We start from the raw sequence: 23,494 nt of genomic DNA, 5'->3' as shown, positions 1-23,494 counted from the left end.
ACTGAACGTTTCCTGTTGCCGTGTGTGAGTAATGTGGGAGCTTGCCACCTGGCGGCAGCCCTTCATGTAACCGGGTTTCCCAGATTTCGGACATGCTACTTGATCAACGAGTGGAGCGACCACGTTAGCTGTGTCGTGTGTAGGCAGGGACAAACAGTATGATCAACGAGTGGAGCGGCCACGTTAACTGTGTCGTGTGTAGGCAGGGACAAACAGTATGATCAACGAGTGGAGCGACCACGTTAGGTGTGTCGTGTGTAGGCAGGGACAAATAGTATGATCAACGAGCGGAGCGACCACGTTAGCTGTGTCGTGTGTAGGCAGGGACAAACAGTATGATCAACGAGTGGAGCGGCCACGTTAGCTGTGTCGTGTGTAGGCAGGGACAAACAGTATGATCAACGAGTGGAGCGGCCACGTTAGCTGTGTCGTGTGTAGGCAGGGACAAACAGTATGATCAACGAGTGGAGCGACCACGTTAGCTGTGACGTGTGTAGGCAGGGACAAACAGTATGATCAACGAGTGGAGCGACCACGTTAGCTGTGTCGTGTGTTGGCAGGGACAAACAGTATGATCAACGAGTGGAGCGGCCACGTTAGCTGTGTCGTGTGTAGGCAGGGACAAACAGTATGATCAACGAGTGGAGCGGCCACGTTAGCTGTGACGTGTGTAGGCAGGGACAAACAGATAGATCAACGAGTGGAGCGGCCACGTTAGGTGTGTCGTGTGTAGGCAGGGACAAACAGTATGACTATAAACATTTATTGCGCAGAATGAGCATCAAGACTGTTCACATTGAAATCACACCATGTAGATACAAATAAATTCTAGATTTTGTTGCCATACACCTGTCTCCACACTACATTAAACAGAAACACACTCCAGTTCAACCATTCGCCGATTAAAAGGTTAACACACGCACGCACCCACACATTCTAAAACATTCCCCACTCTCAAACTGAACACTCACACGCTCTGACACGATCTCCACTCCGCTTTACATTCCACACCCCTAAGATAGTAAGCATCACTCCTTTCCCATTCCTTCCTACCACCCCCCACTCCACCCCCATAACAGCCACTTAAACATAACAAACTGTAACAGGTAAAACATATGCATGCTCATTGAATGACAAGAATTAACACATTCAAGGGATTTGAGGACTGGTGCGATTGAGAGACAATGCGATTAACACTGACTTGGTTTCACCAAATGATTCACCATAAACATACCCAAGTAAACATCTATTCGTATTTAGCTGCATGTAAAAGTTACATTAAAAATATTAGTTTTGAAACTATATACAAGGGCCATGTCTGCGTAAATAGGGTCATGTTATGAACACGTTTTGGACCACCTATACACGTTGTATACATGACGTCTCGGTATTTGAATATTATATACAATTGTCTACATCCATACAGTGATGTTCTGTAGTTCAACTAGGACTGGGCAGTTGGCCAGTCCCATACTGGGGGCTCGAAGTCGGCATATTCTGTGCAGTACTGACTCTGTGTGATGGCTGCCCTCTTGTCCTTGGGCTCTGGCTGGAGTAAGGCGAGACCAGCCTTGTACGCAAACTCACTGACGGCAACTGCGATGCTGGTGGATACCTCCCTGATGGTGGAGAGAGGGGGGTACACGCGGCCCTCCGACAGGTGCTCCTTGGTGACTAGCTCACACAGCCGCTGTAAGTTTATAAAGCTATGAGTGTCGACAAAACACTGTACTAATCATTGTTTTCTGGACAATAAGTAGAGTATTAAGCATTTTCAGTGTAGCAATCTTGGCGACATCAGTGCAAGTGTAGCATTACCAGCCAATAATACCATTGTGAGTGAGTGGATGAGTTTGGTTTTACGCCGCTTTTACCAATAATCCAGCAATATTACGGCGGAGGACACCAGAAATGGGCTTCACAAATTGTACCCATGTGGGGAATCAAACCCGGGTCTTCCGCGTGACGAGCGAACGCTTTAACCACTAGGTTACCCCACCATTATGAGTGTAGTAGCAGTCGTGTGTAATACCAGTGTGAGTAGTAACAGTCGTGTGTATCTACTGTTGTTCTGCTGCATCACACGAGTTTGTGTAACGGGTGGATGTGACTCACCTCGGCTGCGTGCAGGAAGATTTCCTCGGTGATGTTCCTGATGTCACACACGATGGCTGCTAGCCCCACTCCGGGGAAGATGTAGGCGTTGTTGCCCTGCCCTGGCTGGAAGGTCTGGCCGCCAACAGTCACCGCCCTGAATGGGCTCCCACTCGCAAACACTGCTCGGCCCTGTCACGTGGAATCAGTGTATATGAGTGTGACATGACATACACACATACCACAGGCACGGGTGGAGCACTACTACAGGGTTGCTAATAATCCTGACCCTGTTACATGTGTAACGGGCAGCAGTTGAGTGGAAACATACAGTGCTATCAAGTAGAATATGGTTTATCTGCTTCTAGATAGCTATCAGACTTTACTTACTAATCTGACTGGGATAACATATTGACAATTTACATTTTCCTACTTAAAGGTCACATGCAACCAAAAAATCATGTGCTATGAGCGCAGCCCAGAGCAGCTGTTGAAACCACATCGCGTTAGTTTTCAACTTTATAAGTTGAATTTGCATTTTTGATGATTTGTTTCGGTAAGTCCATACCGAAAGGTATCAGAATCTGCAAAGTTGTGTTTTACTTTGCACGTGACCTTTAATATTTGAGTGATCCAGAAGAACGTTTGGTAGCTGAAACCCCCTAACTGTACGGGTACTACAGTGCAGAGGTAGCTGAAACCCCCTAACTGTACGGGTACTACAGTGCAGAGGTAGCTGAAACCCCCTAACTGTACGGGTACAACAGTGCAGTGGTAGCTGAACCCCCTAACTGTACGGGTACTACAGTGCAGAGGTAGCTGAAACCCCCTAACTGTACGGGTACTACAGTGCAGTGGTAGCTGAAACCCCCTAACTTTACGGGTATTACAGTGCAGTGGTAGCTGAAACCCCCTAACTGTACGGGTACTACAGTGCAGAGGTAGCTGAAGCCCCCTAACTGAACGGGTACTACAGTGCAGTGGTAGCTGAAACCCCCTAACTGTACGGGTACTACAGTGCAGTGGTAGCTGAAACCCCCTAACTGTACGGGTACTACAGTGCAGTGGTAGCTGAAACCCCTAACTGTACGGGTACTACAGTGCAGTGGTAGCTGAACCCCCTAACTGTACGGGTACTACAGTGCAGTGGTAGCTGAAACCCCTAACTGTACGGGTACTACAGTGCAGAGGTAGCTGAAACCCCCTAACTGTACGGGTACTACAGTGCAGTGGTAGCTGAAACCCCCTAACTTTACGGGTACTACAGTGCAGTGGTAGCTGAAACCCCCTAACTGTACGGGTACTACAGTGCAGTGGTAGCTGAAACCCCCTAACTGTACGGGTACTACAGTGCAGTGGTAGCTGAAACCCCCTAACTGTACGGGTACTACAGTGCAGTGGTAGCTGAAACCCCCTAACTGTACGGGTACTACAGTGCAGTGGTAGCTGAAACCCCCTAACTGTACGGGTACTACAGTGCAGTGGTAGCTGAAACCCCCTAATTGTACGGGTACTACAGTGCAGTGGTAGCTGAAACCCCCTAACTGTACGGGTACTACAGTGCAGTGGTAGCTGAAACCCCCTAACTGTACGGGTACTACAGTGCAGTGGTAATACCATCTGTTATCAAGTACATGTATGTTAAATACCAGCTCACCGCTCAAAGGTTGCAAGTATATGTCATGTCCCTGGTCCAGACATTTGTAGTCTTACTTGGATCAATGAAGAAATACAGTGTGCTGTTACAGACACTGGAAACTACTTCTACAAAGCAATTGCTCTTTATCTTGCCCATGCACTTTACCCTGTGATCTCGACCTGCAGAACTGCACAAGTTTGAATGTATTCCCTTTGGGTTTTAAATACAGTTAGATACAGTTTATCAAGAAATTTTGAATTTAACAAAAATGTTTCTGGACACAAAATTTATGAAAATGTTATTGGTCATACGTACATTAGTAAATGTGTACGCTTGTTCTGCCGTGCACTCAGCTTTGCTTGTTGGGTTACTGAGGGCGAATATGATTGGGCGATCGTTGAAGTCCGCCATAGCTTTGATGATCTGCTCTGTGAAGGCTCCTGGAACTGCAGCTGCGCCTGGTAAATTCAAAGCACTGTGATACTACATTTGATGTAAACCCCGCCCATCCGGGATCCTTTCCTTTAAACTATATAGTTTAGATGTCAGGGAGAGGTATGCTTACCTATAATACATGTTGGTTTGACAGTGCCTATCACCTGCTCCAGAGTGTCGATAGGGTCCCGCGCTTGAGCGAAGTGGACCTTGTGGCTTGTCACCCCTCCCTTAGGGCGGTTCTATCAACAAACAAGTACAGACATGTGCATGGAGTTAATCTAGTCAACCAAACTTCTATGGATGTGCACATATTAAACAAGAATGATAGTTGCGGATAGGAAAGAGTGTGCCAACCTTTATAATAAGTCCCTTGGAGTCGACCATCCAGATCCTGGACACAGCCTCATCATGAGACAGCCCCTGCTTTTGTAGCGCCTTTACCAACAGCTTGGCGATACCTATTGATGCCTGTAAATGTGAACCACAGTATATAGTTTAGTCATATGTTCATACAGAACAGTCATTCAGAGTAGGGAACCCAAAAAGAAAATAATTATGATTTTAAGTGAAAATGTGCTCAACCATAATTAATGTTTTATCACCTCCCCTGCTCCTTGGAAGACAAACTTGTGGTCAACTAGTGGTTTTGCTGTGACCTTGACACTCGCCAGGATGCCCGCGACCGCCACGGCTGCCGTTCCTGGAACACAGATGTCAACTGAGGTGATACAGTAGGATACCACCCTGCATTGTCCTATTGTTCAACTTGGGTACCAAAGCCTTATCCTCCATCCACAAGATGCATGTATAGATACAATGAATCCCACGGAGATGCCAGTGCACATTATCTGTTCACCATGTATAATCTGTTTCACGGTGTAGCTACATGTACAGGACAATGTGTGGTTACACAGTAAATAATACAAACATTATGTCTAAACTCTGTTTCTTTCAGTTGATATGACTATGGTTATCTGAGAGAATACTGCAAGTACTCTTTTCATGACTCGTTCCCTACTGGTACGGAAATGTCTAATCCATGGTTGCCATATTGTTTGTTCTTGACCATATTAATGTATTCCCTTGCTGTAAATTGTTACATGTTCTGTGTATACCACCGACATATATGGTAGTATTATAGTGTAAAGTGGTTTAGTGCCGATGTCTATCCAAACGCTGTTACTTACGCAGTACGTATATTATCAATGATGTTTGTACACGGCAAAAACATGCGTGCTACTTTCTCAATACTCTTAACAAAGTATACTAACGCCGCTATCAACTATCTGCATCTCAAGCGCTTCCTCCACTGCATAAAGGAAGGAAATATATATGAGAAGCTAAACTGAAGAGCTACAGGTTTTACATCTGAGGGAGTGTAGGTCTGTGCTTCTGTTTCCAGTGTTACCTTGAATGTCGTCGTTAAAGGAACAGTAGGCCCCTCTGTACTTTTCAAGGAGTCGAAAGGCGTTGACATTGCCGAAATCTTCGAACTGAATGAGGCAGTTCTTGCCGTACCTAAATACAAATATGTCTGATGTATGCATTTACCTTCATATGATATCATATTTCATATATGGAAGATTGAAATTAGCCCCCCAAAATGGTCTGAGTAAGAGCGAGAATCTCTAACCAGACCGTTACTCTGATTCTAAATAACGCAGGACATTACAATATTCACCGAGGGTTTCCCCTGTCAATGCAGCCGAACAAATTGTCACACTCATACGCCGGAACTAGTTGGCACACTAATACGCCGGAGCTAGTTGGCACACTAACACGCCGGAGCTAGTTGGCACACTAATACGCCGGAACTAGTTGGCACACTAATACGCCGGAACTAGTTGGCACACTAAAACGCCGGAGCTAGTTGGCACACTAATACGTCGGAACTAGTTGGCACACTAATACGCCGGAACTAGTTGGCACACTAATACGCCGGAACTAGTTGGCACGCTAATACGTCGGAGCTAGTTGGCACACTAATACGTCGGAGCTAGTTGGCACACTAATACGCCGGAACTAGTTGGCACAGTAATACGCCGGAACTAGTTGGCACACTAATACGCCGGAACTAGTTGGCACACTTACACGCCAGAACTAGTTGGCACACTAATACGCCGGAACTAGCTGGCACACTAATACGCCGGAACTAGTTGGCACACTAACACGTCGGAGCTAGTTGGCACACTAATACGTCGGAGCTAGTTGGCACACTTATACGTCGGAGCTAGTTGGCACACTAACACGCCTGAGCTAGTTGGCACACTAACATGTCGGAGCTAGTTGGCACACTAATATGCCGGAGCTAGTTGACACACTAACACGCCGGAACTAGCTGGCACACTAACACGCCAGAGCTAGTTGGCACACTAATACGCCAGAACTAGTTGGCACACTAACACGCCGGAGCTAGTTGGCACACTAACATGCCAGAGCTAGTTGGCACACTAATACGCCGGAGCTAGTTGGCACACTAACACGCCGGAGCTAGTTGGCACACTAACACGCCGGAGCTAGTTGGCACACTAATACGCCGGAGCTAGTTGGCACACTAACACACCGGAGCTAGTTGGCACACTAATACGTCGGAGCTAGTTGGCACACTAATACGCCGGAATTAGTTGGCACACTAACATGCCGGAGCTAGTTGGCACACTAACACGCCGGAGTTAGTTGGCACACTAATACGCCGGAGCTAGTTGGCACACTAATACGCCGGAGCTAGTTGGCACACTAACACGCCAGAGCTAGTTGGCACACTAATACGCCGGAACTAGTTGGCACACTAACACGCCGGAGCTAGTTGGCACACTAACACGCCGGAGCTAGTTGGCACACTAACACGCCGGAACTAGTTGGCACACTAACACACCGGAGCTAGTTGGCACACTAACACGCCGGAACTAGTTGGCACACTAATACGCCGGAACTAGTTGGCACACTAACACGCCGGAGCTAGTTGGCACACTAATACGCCGGAACTAGTTGGCACACTAACACACCGGAGCTAGATGGCACACTAATACGCCGGAACTAGTTGGCACACTAACACGCCGGAACTAGTTGGCACACTAACACGCCGGAGTTAGTTGGCACACTAATACGCCGGAGCTAGTTGGCACACTAATACGCCGGAGCTAGTTGGCACACTAACACGCCAGAGCTAGTTGGCACACTAATACGTCGGAGCTAGTTGGCACACTAATACGTCGGAGCTAGTTGGCACACTAACACGCCGGAGCTAGTTGGCACACTAACACGCCGGAGCTAGTTGGCACACTAATAAGCCGGAGCTAGTTGGCACACTAACACGCCGGAACTAGTTGGCACACTAACACGCCGGAGCTAGTTGGCACACTAATACGCCGGAGCTAGTTTCCACTTCAACACAGCCGGGCTATGTTGTCACACCCATAATTATATATATGCAGCTTTGTTGTGTTGACACCAGTACATCCAGGGTGTGCTGCCACACCAGCATAGATCTCTTATTCTCACGAGAACTGATACAGCTACCTGACTGGAAATGTTTCAGTACCTTTCTACAACTGCTTCCATGAACTCGTCCACCAGAGCATCGTACGCAGGGCCTCGTTCGCGCTTCTGTTTCAGACCGATGTAGAGAGGATCCGTTAGCAGATTCTGTAATATAATGATAACAACAATAAGTATAATCATAATTACAACAGGGAAATGATCATCCTGAGATCAAAGATATAAGGCTGGCTTAGGGTCATCGGAGTTAAGGGCACAGTGTGCAACCATGGCAGCTGTGGATTGGGCATGCTAGCAGCTGCGTTTAGAGCACATGAATACATCTTGGTAGCTGGAGTTTAGGGTACGTTGTAATCTATTGGTCAGCACTTAATGGACTCCGGCCAGCAGAACATCACTACTGGCAACTGGCCGGGGACCGAGGACCGAGGATGAAGCAAGAAGCGAACATTTGAGGTCACATTTTTGGTGAGTCTGATTGGTGGAGCACCTAGTACCCTAATGGATTTAGTCGTATCAGCACTGAGCTTGAGTATACTGAATCTAACGACGACTGTTTTAGCTGCTGAAGGACTGGGATTGATATCAGCTGAGAATCATCCACTTTAACATGGTAGGGAAGATTGTGTTGTTCAGTGTTTCTCCCCAAAAGGTTTAGTATACAAAGTGATAAAGACAGCGGTAGTCAATTTGACAGGTGCTTGTCAACTGCTGACAGACCATCAATGTAGATACAGAGGATGTTCCAAAACCCCTAAGATGGCCTGTTTCCGTCCTGCAGTGGAGTCTTAAGTCTGAAGTAAAACGTTAATGGTCCGAAAAAATGTTTTAAATAGCGTGTAGAAATTTCAGGTTACCGGGGCCCTAACTAAAGCTATGTACAACTCGGATGATTTGTGTTGTCAAGGCTGGTTTTATTCGGAAGATGTACGTCAATGTTCTCAAAAAGGAAATATTTTAATTTTTCTGAGCAATGACACGACCTTTGTGAATGTTTCAGGTGTAGTAAGTTGTTCTCCTTGCAGTGTCTTGAGAGATATAACAGTTCGCTGTATGCTTAAGTTGCTTCTGTCTTAATTCTATTCAGGTGTGAAGACGTTGACTAATGACAGAGCAACATATTGAACGTCTCTGCTTGACGGAAGAGATTTTTTCAGCGTTTTTACTTATCAAAGTGAACAAGAATCTGTAAATAACAACAGTGACAAAATTTGCTTGTTTTGTTAGATGTATACAGTTGCCTCTGAATTTCTAGATGTTTTTTCTGACCTTCACTCAGATTTGCTTCTATTTGCTTTGCTCGAGCTGATTTCTGGAGTGAATCACATTTCAATTGTCTTAGTTAATTCATGTGATACTTGTCTAAGAGTTCCTAGAGGAACGTGTTGTATAGCTTGAATACAGTTCCCCAGAGCGGGCCATGGAGGAGCAGATGATTCCTAAAAAAGTCCTTTTCCGTGTTATTTCTACGTCTGCAAAGTTGCTGCGCGAAGTGGCCAACTTGTGTCTAGCGTTAAATAAATCTACACTATTCTGCAGTTGGGCTCGTAGTGACGAACAATGTATTCCCGATGTGGCTTATACCGAATGTGCGAAGCCCTTTCCTATTGCAACAAAAGTGGCCTACAACATACTCACATCAACTGAGACTTAAGCCGACATACCTGGTTATCGGTTCCGACGTCCAGCATGATGGGGAGGCACTGGTGCGGTTTGACCCCTGCCAAAGCAGTGTACAGTGACAGTTTACCCACGGGTATGCCCATTCCATACGCCCCCAGGTCACCAAGGCCTAGAATTCTTTCTCCGTCAGTGACGACAATTGCCTGGATTTCGAAGAAAAGAGTATTTTATTAGCGCTTCAATGACTTCAAATGCATAGGGAACTAGCTGTGTGTGAGAGTTCCCGCAAGGGTGCGTGCTTGTGTGTGAGTGAAAGGCAGACGTTATATCCACTACACCACGGAGGTCAAATAGTAAAAATTGATGTAGATGCATTGATTGATATATCATGTAATGTTTAGACAATACAGTTTTGTCAGTGATATCATATCGACAGAAAGTTGTTGTGCCAGTGATACGTTTTCTAAGCTGTCAGCACAGTTAAATACATACCTTCACGTCCTCCACGGGCCAGTTGTACAGTATGTCGCTGACGTGCCCGCGGTCGTGGATAGTGATGAACAAACCCCTGTGGGAACAGACGATTCCTTTAAGCATCTACCAAAGCATGCACCAGTCATGGAAACAAGGGTTTTGTTTCATGGATACTCCCAGGTTGTACATGGTTTATATGTAAGTTAGCATTACCCTGCACGACCCCAAGGAAAGTGAAACATCGGTATCACCATGCATATGTAAGTGGGGCATAAGAAAGAGATAGTGTTTGGTGGCCGCGCTGTGATGATTTGTGTAGATACATTGAAGTCTCAACAGACTTGTCCTGAAGGTGAAGTCTAATGACCGCCAGCGGTATTCACCACCCAGGCGAAGACCATGCACATTCACAGTGCTGTCCACCCAATTACATTCATCAATCACTCGTGATAGTCGTTTCATATTTAGAGTGCTAATTTGGTGCAATTATCGATCTCTCGGTAAAGACAGTGTTTGCAGTGTAGGCACGTTCTGTTCCCGGCCTGACTAAAGTGCGTAACAAGCAATGTCGTGGTGGGGTCGGGTACGTCATGTGGCTAGCCGGCCTAGCAGCCTGTCAGGCAACAAGGAAGGACTGGCTTGCCGGTCACACTGGACCATCACCGGAACCACCTGCTTCCTGCTGTCCTGTTGCAATATCCTGGTGCAGCAGAAGCATCATGTAGTAGGAAGCCCATCAGTACACCACTGAACAGCCCTGACGCAAGGACGTTTGTCAGGGGATCTGCTTGTCAAATCTCGTCTTTCTTTTTCAATCACAATTCCACTGTTGACAGCCTCATTGGCCTTGAATATAGCACTGTGAGTCTTTATTAAAGGTCTTTCCGTTAAAATGCTGCTTATTGATTTCGTCCATCAATCACCCCACTTGTATGCAGACCACAACAGCTGCTTGTAGTATTGACCTCAAATACCACGTGTGTCTCTTTACATTTCTTGGTTCTGCATTGTAGCGGTGAAATTCACAAGTTCAATTTGTCTTGTTTTCATGACTATGTGTGCATGGCTGTAGCCCCTCTATATTCACATGTCTGGCCTACAGGAGACCACACCACCTACATGTACACTATAAACCGTCCTTCATGATTATGTGTGCATGGCTGTAGCCCCTCTATATTCACATGTTGGCCTACAGGAGACCACACCACCTACATGTACACTATAAACGGTCCTTCATGATTATGTGTGCATGGTTGTAGCCCCTCTATATCCATGTGCTGGCCTACAGGAGACCACACCACCTACATGTACACTATAGACGGTCCTTCATGATTATGTTTGTATGGCTGTAGCCCCTCTATATTCATGTGCTGGCCTACAGGAGACCACACCACCTACATGTACACTATAAACGGTCCTTCATGATTATGTGTATGGCTGTAGCCCCTCTATATTCACATGTTGGCCTACAGGAGACCACACCACCTACATGTACACTATAAACGGTCCTTCATGATTATGTTTGCATGGCTGTAGCCCCTCTATATTCACATGTTGGCCTACAGGAGACCACACCACCTACATGTACACTATAAACGATCCTTCATGATTATGTGTGCATGGCTGTAGCCCCTCTATATTCACATGTTGGCCTACAGGAGACCACACCACCTACATGTACACTATAAACGGTCCTTCATGATTATGTGTGCATGGCTGTAGCCCCTCTATATTCACATGTTGGCCTACAGGAGACCACACCACCTACATGTACACTATAGACGGTCCTTCATGATTATGTGTGCATGGCTGTAGCCCCTCTATATTCACATGTTGGCCTACAGGAGACCACACCACCTACATGTACACTATAAACGGTCCTTCATGATTATGTGTGCATGGCTGTAGCCCCTCTATATTCATGTGTTGGCCTACAGGAGACCACACCACCTACATGTACACTATAAACGATCCTTCATGATTATGTGTGCATGGCTGTAGCCCCTCTATATTCACATGTTGGCCTACAGGAGACCACACCACCTACATGTACACTATAAACGGTCCTTCATGATTATGTGTGCATGGCTGTAGCCCCTCTATATTCACATGTTGGCCTACAGGAGACCACACCACCTACATGTACACTATAAACGATCCTTCATGATTATGTGTGCATGGCTGTAGCCCCTCTATATTCACATGTTGGCCTACAGGAGACCACACCACCTACATGTACACTATAAACGATCCTTCATGATTATGTGTGCATGGCTGTAGCCCCTCTATATTCACATGTTGGCCTACAGGAGACCACACCACCTACATGTACACTATAAACGGTCCTTCATGATTATGTGTGCATGGCTGTAGCCCCTCTATATTCATGTGCTGGCCTACAGGAGACCACACCACCTACATGTACACTATAAACGATCCTTCATGATTATGTGTGCATGGCTGTAGCCCCTCTATTTTCACATGTTGGCCTACAGGAGACCACACCACCTACATGTACACTATAAACGGTCCTTCATGATTATGTGTGCATGGCTGTAGCCCCTCTATATTCACATGTTGGCCTACAGGAGACCACACCACCTACATGTACACTATAAACGATCCTTCATGATTATGTGTGCATGGCTGTAGCCCCTCTATATTCATGTGCTGGCCTACAGGAGACCACACCACCTACATGTACACTATAAACGATCCTTCATGATTATGTGTGCATGGCTGTAGCCCCTCTATTTTCACATGTTGGCCTACAGGAGACCACACCACCTACATGTACACTATAAACGGTCCTTCATGATTATGTGTGCATGGCTGTAGCCCCTCTATATTCATGTGCTGGCCTACAGGAGACCACACCACCTACATGTACACTATAAACGGTCCTTCGTGATTATGTGTGCATGGCTGTAGCCCCTCTATATTCACATGTTGGCATACAGGAGACCACACCACCTACATGTACACTATAAACGATCCTTCATGATTATGTGTGCATGGCTGTAGCCCCTCTATATTCATATGTTGGCCTATAGGAGACCACACCACCTACATGTACACTATACAGAGATAGTCAGTCAGTGTCGCCATGGTACACCTGCCTCCCCCGATCCTGACCAAACAGTCCTCGTGTCGTCTGCTCAATGCTGGGACCAAGGTTGTGTAAAAAACCAAAAGTAGCATCTTTTCTGGTATGATCAGGGATCGAACAACCGACCTATTACTCTCCAGACCAACTATAAAACGGAGGTGGTGAAATGCCAGATGACGACAAACATTATGTACATGCACATGGAGTACATGTCGAGCTAGATAATATTGCATTATACGGTATTCCATTATGCAGTCTGTCAAACATCTAATAAATTATTATTCTCTATTGTCATACGAAAGCGGTGGTCTGATAAGATTAACAACAGGGCAGCTCCCTGTGGCAAACATGATCCAGGTTATTTTCGCGAGTGGTTATCAAAACAGGAAAACCTGCAAGGACTTACAATCAGTTCCTGATCTGTCTCAATTCATTAATGGTACTCGTAACCGTACCATATCGATTGGCTGTAAGATCAAGGGGCATATCCTAGGCTTGCGACATTAACGACTCGAGCGCGAAAATACTGAACCAAAGGTCTGGTTACACTGCTAATAAATACATGTGTAAACAGTTCCTGCTGCTGCCAATATGACCGGACCTTCGAGTAATGAACTCCGGTGACTGTGTTGTAGGGACAAGTGACGTAATGCGTTCATCACTGACATTTTAATGCCTGCCTATGTCCAGTGTGATTCGATCTGCGACACTGAAATTCATACACTATATTCAGTACAACCAGAAATTATTGAGAATTTAAGATTGTAATTTTTTAATTTTCTTTCACTCATTACTCAAGTATTAAATGTGAATATTAGCAGAACATAACTCCAGATTCAAAGGCAGGTGAACAGTTAGCATTTTGTCAAGTCACCATGGGCAGCAATGCAGGCTTCAATGCGGCGGAGCATACTACTGATCAAAGAAGTTAGAAAGTCGTGGTCCATGCTGTCCCAATATCGGACCACCTCTTCTTTCATTTCAGCAATATTTGTCAGATTTTTCTTATTGACACTTTCCTTCATAAGTCCCCAAACATTTTCTATTGGATTTAGGTCAGGGCTATAGCTTGGCCAATCTAATAATGTAATATTTTGGGTCCGAAACCAGGCCTGTGAATGCTTTGAACGATGTTTTTGGTCGTTGTCCTGCTGGAAAATCCAAACATTCCATAATGAACACGTGAGCAGATGGAAGTAAATGTCCCTCGAGAATATCTGTGTACCGCTCACTGTTCATATTCCCTTCAAATACACAGAGGGGCGTTGCCCCTAACACAGATATGCCACCCCACACGATAAATTTCGGACTGTACTTTGGGCGCTGATACAAATTAAGGTTTTTCAGTTTGTTTGGTCCAGAATTTCAGTGTATTAGGAAACAGCCACGCAGAACTTTCATCTGAGAAAATCACACTGTCCCAGTTAAAATTTCTATGCTCTAAGCACCAGTTCAACCTTCGCTCCTTTTGTTCAGGTTTCATGATCGATGATGGAATTCCTCGACTTTTCTGCCAACCCATTGCATGCAGCTCAGTTCTAATTGTCTCCTTACAGACAGCCACAGTTCCTCTATCAATCATATCCAGCCTTAAGTTTTCTAAACTCCTTCATTTGTTTTTAGAAACAAGAATACCAAGCCGCCTCCTGTCACCGACGGTCAATTTTCTGGGCCTACCTGCGCCTCCCTGGTGCTCAATGCCATATCCATTTGCAATATTTTTCAAAACACGTTAAACAGTGGACAAAGGGATGCCTGTTCTACTTGAAATCAGTTTAGCTGATCTGATGTCCTTGTTATAATACTCTAAAATCAACTTCCTCTTCTCTAAATCATCCATACTGAGGATCACTGAAAATGTCGTCTGCTAGCAAGTAAACAAAGGGGGATAACTCTTCACAAACTAATGAAAAAGGATTAACAGAGTTGTCTCTCTTGAAAGAAACCAAGCACTTGATAGCTGGTCAAGGTTGTTTATACTAGAAATCCAATTAAACATATTCCTAAAATTCTCAATAATTTCTGGTCATACTATACATTATAGTTGCTTTACACCCGTTACCTTGACGATATGAGGTTCAATATGTCTAACTGTTGGACAACATTGTCTGCTAGCTCAAGGTGATCCATGATAAAGTGTTAATACTGCCTGTGACACCATCACACATGGATTTCTGACAAGCGAGCAGCAGCTTGTTCCGAATAAAAACACTTGTGAAACGTTGATGTGAGTGGTTATGTGCATGTTAGGTTCAGTTGAGAATACCGACACAGAGCAACTGAACAGGAATTTAATAGATACAGGGACCCGAATACCAACCAAGACACAATCTCCATAAAGTCTGCATCGTAATGATTAAACTCCGAAATAAAAAACGAATGCGCTCGCATTTGTAATGGAGACCTCAACGCGTTTGGTTGCGGTCTGTGTCGCGTACTGTTTGGTTTCATCGAATATATTGAGTGTGTCTATTCAAGTGCGCATGTAGTCCATAGCTGATTGCCCTCTGTTGATTTTCATTGGTAGCCCTGTGATGACAGACCATGTCAGACAGACTGGGCAGACAGTTTGAGTGAGTGTGTGTATATACCAGACCTGGTTGCCTGGCGACCTGATCATGTCAGACAGACTGGGCAGACAGTTTGAGTGAGTGTGTGTATATACAGACCTGGTTGCCTGGCGACCTGATCATGTCAGACAGACTGGGCAGACAGTTTGAGTGAGTGTGTGTATATACCAGAGTGTGTGTATATACCAGACCTGGATGCCTGGCAGACCTGATCATGTCAGACAGACTGGGCAGACAGTTTGAGTGTGTATATGACAGACTTGGTTGCCTGGCGACCTGATCATGTCAGACAGACTGGGCGACAGATCATTTGAGTTTGAGTGTGTGTATATCATGTCCAGACCTGGTTGCCTGGCGACCTGATCATGTCAGACAGACTGGGCAGACAGTTTGAGTGTGTATATGAAAGACCTGGGTGCCTGGCGACCTGATCGTGTCAGACAGACTGGGCAGACAGTTTGAGTGAGTGTGTGTATATACCAGACCTGGTTGCCTGGCGACCTGATCATGTCAGACAGACTGGGCAGACAGTTTGAGTGAGTGTGTGTATATACCAGACCTGGCTGCCTGGCGACCTGATCATGTCAGACAGACTGGGCAGACAGTTTGAGTGTGTATATGACAGACCTGGTTGCCTGGCGACCTGATCATGTCAGACAGACTGGGCAGACAGTTTGAGTGTGTATATGACAGACCTTGTTGCCTGGCGACCTGATCATGTCAGACAGACTGGGCAGACAGTTTGAGTGTGTATATGACAGACCTTGTTGCCTGGCGACCTGATCATGTCAGACAGACTGGGCAGACAGTTTGAGTGTGTGTATATGAAAGACCTGGGTGCCTGGCGACCTGATCGTGTCAGACAGACTGCCTGGCGACCTGGACTGGGCAGACAGTTTGAGTGAGTGTGTGTATATGACAGACCTGGTTGCCTGGCGACCTGATCATGTCAGACAGACTGGGCAGACAGTTTGAGTGAGTGTGTGTATATACCAGACCTGGTTGCCTGGCGACCTGATCATGTCAGACAGACTGGGCAGACAGTTTGAGTGTGTATATGACAGACCTTGTTGCCTGGCGACCTGATCGTGTCAGACAGACTGGGCAGACAGTTTGAGTGTGTATATGAAAGACCTGGGTGCCTGGCGACCTGATCATGTCAGACAGACTGGGCAGACAGTTTGAGTGTGTATATGAAAGACCTGGGTGCCTGGCGACCTGATCATGTCAGACAGACTGGGCAGACAGTTTGAGTGAGTGTGTGTATATGACAGACCTTGTTCTCAGATGTTTACTTCACACTGATCTGACAGGCAAGAGCGACAGTTCATGCATGTAGTGTTCATTTGTGCAATCACAAAAGATAATGAAATATGTTCAAAAGGCGACATACCTCGGTTTCCTGAAAATCATGCCGTATTTCTGACAGGCGAGGCCGACAGTTGGTGTGTAGATGACAGGCATCATTAGTTCGACATACTGAGTGACAACCTTGTAGAAGAGCTTCTCGTTCCTGTCCTGGAGCGCCATGACGTAGATGTACCTATCGAGGTCGTCATTCCACCTGTAGAAGTTCTGCATAACCTGAAAGACCTGGGAGTCCTGGTCCAGCAGGGCCGGGGGTAGCAGTCCATGGAGACCTAGTACCTGGCGCTCCCGAAGGTTAAACGCCAACCCCTACAATGAGAGAGAACTCTTAATACTCGGTATTGCTTCAGAAACGTGAGATTGGATTGAGGAAATCTTTCAGATTGTTAATTGCATAGGAATACTGTTTTTTATAAGTACACTGTCCGTCTCAATTCCAAATTTAAATAAAAAATCCAACTCTCCATTCCTCTTGGCAATGCTGATACCACATAACTTTTAGAAAAATATTACGTATGAGGATTATATATCATTTATAACACCCCTTTCGGTAGTTCTAACCAGTAATCACGAAAACAGTAATATTGTATATACTTCGTGGCATTTAAGAGTTGCGTTATTTCTGGCGTTACTGAGTGACCGGAAGTGTCATTAGCCTAATGAAATGAAAATCCTGGATATAGAAAAATATTCATCAACACCTGCACGGGTTACCCACGTGAGTGTAATGTTACGCTTAATGTTATAAGACTGGAAAACAAGTGACTGATAGTATACACTCAAAGCAAGAGGCTCGTGGTATACAATGCACTTCGTCCATATCAAAGTATCTGTATCATTTTCAAAGTATGATTATCAGCATGTCGTTGGCATTTGCAGTTATATATGCAATAGACATGGCAATGAGTTAAAGTCCCTGTGGAATACCAGTGTTAGGCAGCTTAATATATCACAGTTTGGAAGAGTTATCTCGCTTCAATGTGATGAAGCCGCTGATCGTTTACTCCGCCTTACGATATTTGAGTGATGGGGATTCAGCAGCAGCTAAAGCTGGGACGTAAACAGAGAGTAAGATGGAGTCCAGCGTTTGCTAAATTTCAGGGAACAGTAAGGACAGTTGTTTTCTGTAGTATACGGGTCAGAACCTCAACATTATCAACCAGAAAAGGTACGATTCTTTATGGATAATTTATTATAATGAATATAAATAACTGTTAAATTCATTGTCTATAACAGTGTTGTAAAACTACATGCAACAGTTTCCCATATAAGGTAAGGGAATGCCATGCTGATATTGGGTACAGAGTAATCATGGCTGCAGCATCGGTTGGGTTGACACTAATTGGAATCCCCTGAATCCCCCGTCACAATATCTCGAAACAATCTGATTACATCACTGGCATTTAAGTAAATTCTCAATTTCGGATTCACGTAAATCGATAGAAATAATTATATCAGCTGTTACATTCTGTAGCCAATGTTACGCCATCATGCAATGCAATAAAGAACGTGCAATTAGTTTACGTGTGACATTTCTTCAATTATCGACTACAATTTCAAGATGGACAAGACACCTCATCAGTGACCTTTCAAAGAGGCATGAGGTTTTATAGGATAGTTAAACAAGACACCCCACCAATAACCGATTGTGTAGACTTGAGGTTTTAGAGGCTAGTTCAACAAGACGCCCCAACAGTAACCAGAAATATTGGAATGTGTTGAACGATGGCGTACATGAAGTGAACACCCCTAGAAATAATGGAATGTACTTAACGATGACGTACATGAAGTGAACATCCCGGGAAATACTGGAAGGTACTGGACGATTACGTACATGAAGTGAACATCCCGGGAAATATTGGAATGTACTGGACGATGACATACATGAAGTGCATCCCAAGAAATATTGGAATATACTGGACGATGACGTACATGAAGTGAACATCCTGGGAAATATTGGAATGTACTGGATGATGACATACATGAAGTGAACATCCTGGGAAATATTGGAATGTACTGGACGATAACGTACATGAAGTGAGCATCCCGGGAAATATTAGAATGTACTTGACGATGACGTACATGAAGTGAACACCCCGGGAAATATTGTAATGCACTTAACGATGACGTTCATGAAGTGAACACCCCTAAAAATATTGGAATGTACTGGACGATAAGGTACATGAAGTGAACCACCCAAGAAAGATTGGAATATACTTGACGATGACGTACATGAAGTGAACCTCCCGGGAAATATTGTAATGTACTGGACGATAACGTACATGAAGTGAACATCCCGGGAAATATTGGAATGCATATACTTGACGATGACGTACATGAAGTGAACATCCCGGGAAATATTGGAATGTACTGGACGATGACATACATGAAGTGAACAACCCGGGAAATATTGGAATGTACTGGACGATAACGTACATGAAGTGAACATCCCGGGAAATATTGGAATAAACTGGACGATGACGTACATGAAGTGAACATCCCGGGAAATATTGGAATGTACTGGACGATGACGTACATGAAGTGAACATCCCGAGAAATATTGGAATGTACTGGACGATGACGTACATGAAGTGAACATCCCGAGCAATACTGAAGTGACTAGGTGATAGACATGATAGAGCTTTACAACATTATATGGGCATAGTGTAGTGGCTAGAGGGACCTCGAGCGGTCAGATACTCTCCGCTCTCATACGCTCAGTGTGTCAATTCCTATTCATGTCATAGTTGAGCAGTTATTGTCCCTACCCGTGTACTGGCCTGGGTTATATTTAGCTAGGTAGAGGAGAACATATCGTATGTACACTGACGTCAACATCCCAGGTAAACACACAGAGACGGTCGGACATTGTGTACTGCCTTCCGATATAAACTAAGTAAACGTTTATAACAGTCCAGATACAGTCAACAACAAACATTGACAGAAAGTCTAAAACAGAGAAATGTCATGAATATTTCATAGCGATAGGTAGTTGCAAAGTAGAGAGCATCTGTGTGTGCGTGTTTAGTCTCTGCGCGCACACGCTGGCGCGTGCTGGCGTACGTACTAAATGATAGAGTCTTTGTATTTCGATATTAAACCATTACACACACCTAGCTTCATTGTATGTGGCCTGTCTGTTGAAGCGCCAACCCACGGCGGCCTTGTGTTAGTGTATGTATACAATGTGTTTGTCGTCCCGGCGTTGGAAAGCGCTGTGTCATCGTATCTGTGTCATCGTAACATATTTATGCTGGACGGGTAGAAATCAAAGTCACAATGACGAAGCGTAGGTATTGAGTGTTCTTGAGATTACCCTGTAAAACCCACACATATGTAGACGTTAAAACAGGCCATTAGACCAACCTCTATCTCGATTTGTACTGGTTTTTACCAGAATTCTTAACTCCCAACAGAGCGAGAAAACTTTGCTACTTCCCATACCAAGAACATATACATGATAGTTAATCCGTAAATGTGAGCACGTCATTTTATCGTAGGCTTTTGTAAACGATGCATCAAAAACATGAATCTTGACTTGACAGAACTTCACCGAAAATGTAATGCACCGACGTAAATGTAATTATGGTTTCTCCCGTCTTAAATGATTCCGTATTATGTTCTTTACAATAAATTCCGTGTAGCTTAGAATCAGTTTTACAGCAACATGCGAACAGTAGGTTTAAGTGTGTGATGTGAGCGTTCTGCATGATAGAGAAGTTCTATAAGCAATATCTCACATATCACCATACAGATACATGTAGTACAATCTACACTAAACAATCGAACGATAATCTTCCGAGGTGACAGGCCTGTAACCGTTATAACGCGGTATGATTATATCTTATCTGCAAAGGAAAGTTTTGTCCGTACTTGCCTTGTTAAGGTTTGGGTCTCTCATGATATCTATCCCGCGGACATGGGGCCTTCCGCGTTGAATGTTATTGCATGGTGAGGCTGTCGGTGTGTCCGCCATCGCCGCTACTCTCTCTTACTTCTACTACAGAATAGCGGAAATAAACGTCCTCGCTGACAGTCAGGGGGCGGGGCCCGCGTCGTCTGCTCATATTGACCACGTGATTGTGACGTCAACAATCACCCGTTGCTGAGAATCTCGCAGTAATAAAAAATGCAGTGAATATTCACGTTGACTGCTACAGTCAGCGGCTTGTAACGCTAAAGGTTAACATCAATGCATAATGGTATATATTGTCACTTTTATATAGTGTTAAGACCCCGGTTGATGATAATATAAAGGCCTACCTTTACCTCATTTTAAATATTTCTGCCTGCGTTAAATGCCCCTGACACAACATTATTTTTGGTTCGTTTATAATCATTTCTAATGATGTTTACATTTTGACAATTTGTTTAAATATTGGTGTATACTTTATTTTGACGAAACGAGAATTTCATTTCCAATTTAACTCCAAAGATGTGTAAAATGCATTAAAGTCGATTATATGATCAATAAGTTTACCTCAGTGTTATTGTGACCCATGAAAAACTTCACGATATTGCTCTTGGATAAAGAAAAGATATTTGTAAAGCTAAAACAGCCTTTAAACGTAAACATTGAGTCCAACATCCACTCTGCAGTAACGACTGAATCACCATCGATTACAACAGTCAGACTGCAAAGTGTGTGGTGCATGGCCGACTCATGTAGACGGTGCCCGGCTCGGCATCTTGCGCCAAGATTCTTCTGTGATCTCATCACTACACCCAGGACAGATCCAACTCAAAGCGCCGTAGCTCTCGGTGCAGAATGGCGTCTTTCTTGCTGTACCAGGACCGATTATAAATGAATGTCAAGCCCATTTCACCAAAGTGACAAACATCTTCGACCTGCTTTACTAAGGGGATTCCACTTACCACAGGTTGATAAGTACAAACTGTATGCACAAACAAACAAACACACCTCACACTAACAAACACACGAAGTAGAGAGAGAGAGAGAGAGAGAGAGAGAGAGAGAGAGAGAGAGAGAGAGAGAGAGAGAGAGAGAGAGAGAGAGAGAGAGAGAGAGAGAGAGAGAGTGTACTTTTAATCAATTACGTTCTTATACCTATCATACGGACATTGTATGCTTAGAACAACAGAGTCAACACAAAATAAATGCCACATTTTTTGCTCACCTCGTTTATGTATTAATTTATTGGCGTTGAGAGCAATATTGCTATCACAGCTGGCACACACGTGCTGTTAAAACGAATCATTAGAAGCATAAACGAGAAGGTAGCCATACATATACCTTCTATTAACTCCATGGAAAGCCATGCAATATAGACAAATGATGTCTGCTGAGGTCAATTACCGGTGAATACAGTCACCGTGGTGTATCTGACAACCGATAAGGGCAATTATAGTTTGGCATGAAATGCATGTGGACCCGTGGACCCGTGGACCCAACACTGCCGCTGTTACAGGTCATTGGCTCCCTCCCTCTGCAAGCCGTCTGCGTTCTGCTGTTTATTTTGTTGACAGTTACATAGACAGATTCTTTAATACAAATGCATAAAATCGGTGATTTACAATGTGATTAGGTTGTCTGACAAAACATCCACTTGCACAGTTTGAGATCGATTGGGTCATTGGATGAAGATATATTTACAAAAAACCGGGTCCACATGCATTTCATGCCAAACTATAACGTTGAGTACAGTAACCGTGGTGTATCTGGCAACCAATAAGGGCTATTAACGTTGACTACAGTCACCGTGCTGTATCTGGCAACCGATATGGGCAATTAACGTTGAGTAGAGTAACCGTGGTGTATCTGGCAACCGATAGGGGCAAGTAACGTTTAGTTCAGACACCGTGGTGTAACTGGCAAGCGATATGGGCAATTACCGTTGAGTAGAGTCAACGTGGTGTATCTGGCAACCGATAGGGGCAAGTAACGTTGAGTTCATACACCGTGGTGTAACTGGCAACCGATATGGTCAATTAACGCTGAGTAGAGTCACCGTGGTGTATCTGGCAAGCGATAGGGGCAATAAACGCTGAGTTCAGTCACCGTGGTGTATCTGGCAACCGATAGGGGCAATTAACGCTGAATACAGTCACCGTGGTGTAACTGGCAACCGATATGGTCAATTAACGCTGAATACAGTCACCGTAGTGTAACTGTCAACTGATATGGTCAATTAACGCTGAATACAGTCACCTTGGTGTAACTGGCAACCGATATGGTCAATTAACGCTGAATACAGTCACCGTAGTGTAACTGTCAACTGATATGGTCAATTAACGCTGAATACAGTCACCGTGGTGTAACTGGCAACCGATATGGTCAATTAACGCTGAATACAGTCACCGTGGTGTAACTGGCAACCGATATGGTCAATTAACGCTGAATACAGTCACCGTAGTGTATCTGGCAACCGTTACAGGTCACAGTTTGACCATTCATGTATTTATTAAAGATAATGGCATGAAAAAGGACAAGTATGTTGACATGCATAGATAGTCATTATACATTTTCATTACTTAATGTTTTAAGAATGCCAGAAAGCATATGTATACGGTTTCACATATCGTATGTAGAGAATAAAACGGAGTGCAATGAAACGGCAAATAAAAGTAATAGGTGGATTCACCTTAGTGGAAGTAAAGTCTGCACCGATTGTCGTGTTCATGTTTACATGGACTCACCTTAGTGGAAGTACAATCTGCACC

General features: G+C 44.6%; 1 protein-coding gene across 1 annotated transcript; it reads right to left on the bottom strand.

Moving 5' to 3' along the window:
• Window positions 1-749: 749 nt before the first annotated feature.
• On the bottom strand, window positions 750-20,871 carry LOC124288856 (NADP-dependent malic enzyme-like). Its single transcript, XM_046725419.1, has 12 exons — window positions 20,691-20,871; window positions 16,839-17,122; window positions 9,785-9,860; window positions 9,334-9,495; window positions 7,713-7,816; window positions 5,580-5,689; window positions 4,774-4,871; window positions 4,526-4,639; window positions 4,299-4,410; window positions 4,049-4,191; window positions 2,116-2,286; window positions 750-1,690 (listed from the first exon to the last, which is right to left on the bottom strand). Exons 1-12 carry the CDS (start codon window positions 20,787-20,789, stop codon window positions 1,445-1,447), a joined length of 1,719 nt encoding a protein of 572 aa, XP_046581375.1. The 5' UTR covers window positions 20,790-20,871; the 3' UTR covers window positions 750-1,444.
• Between the last annotated feature and the right edge of the window lie 2,623 nt (window positions 20,872-23,494).

Source organism: Haliotis rubra, unplaced genomic scaffold, assembly GCF_003918875.1.
Source record: "Haliotis rubra isolate DU_JTF1 unplaced genomic scaffold, ASM391887v1 Scf427, whole genome shotgun sequence".
Lineage (NCBI taxonomy): Eukaryota > Metazoa > Mollusca > Gastropoda > Lepetellida > Haliotidae > Haliotis > Haliotis rubra.
This window is presented reverse-complemented; position numbering and strand designations above follow the sequence as displayed.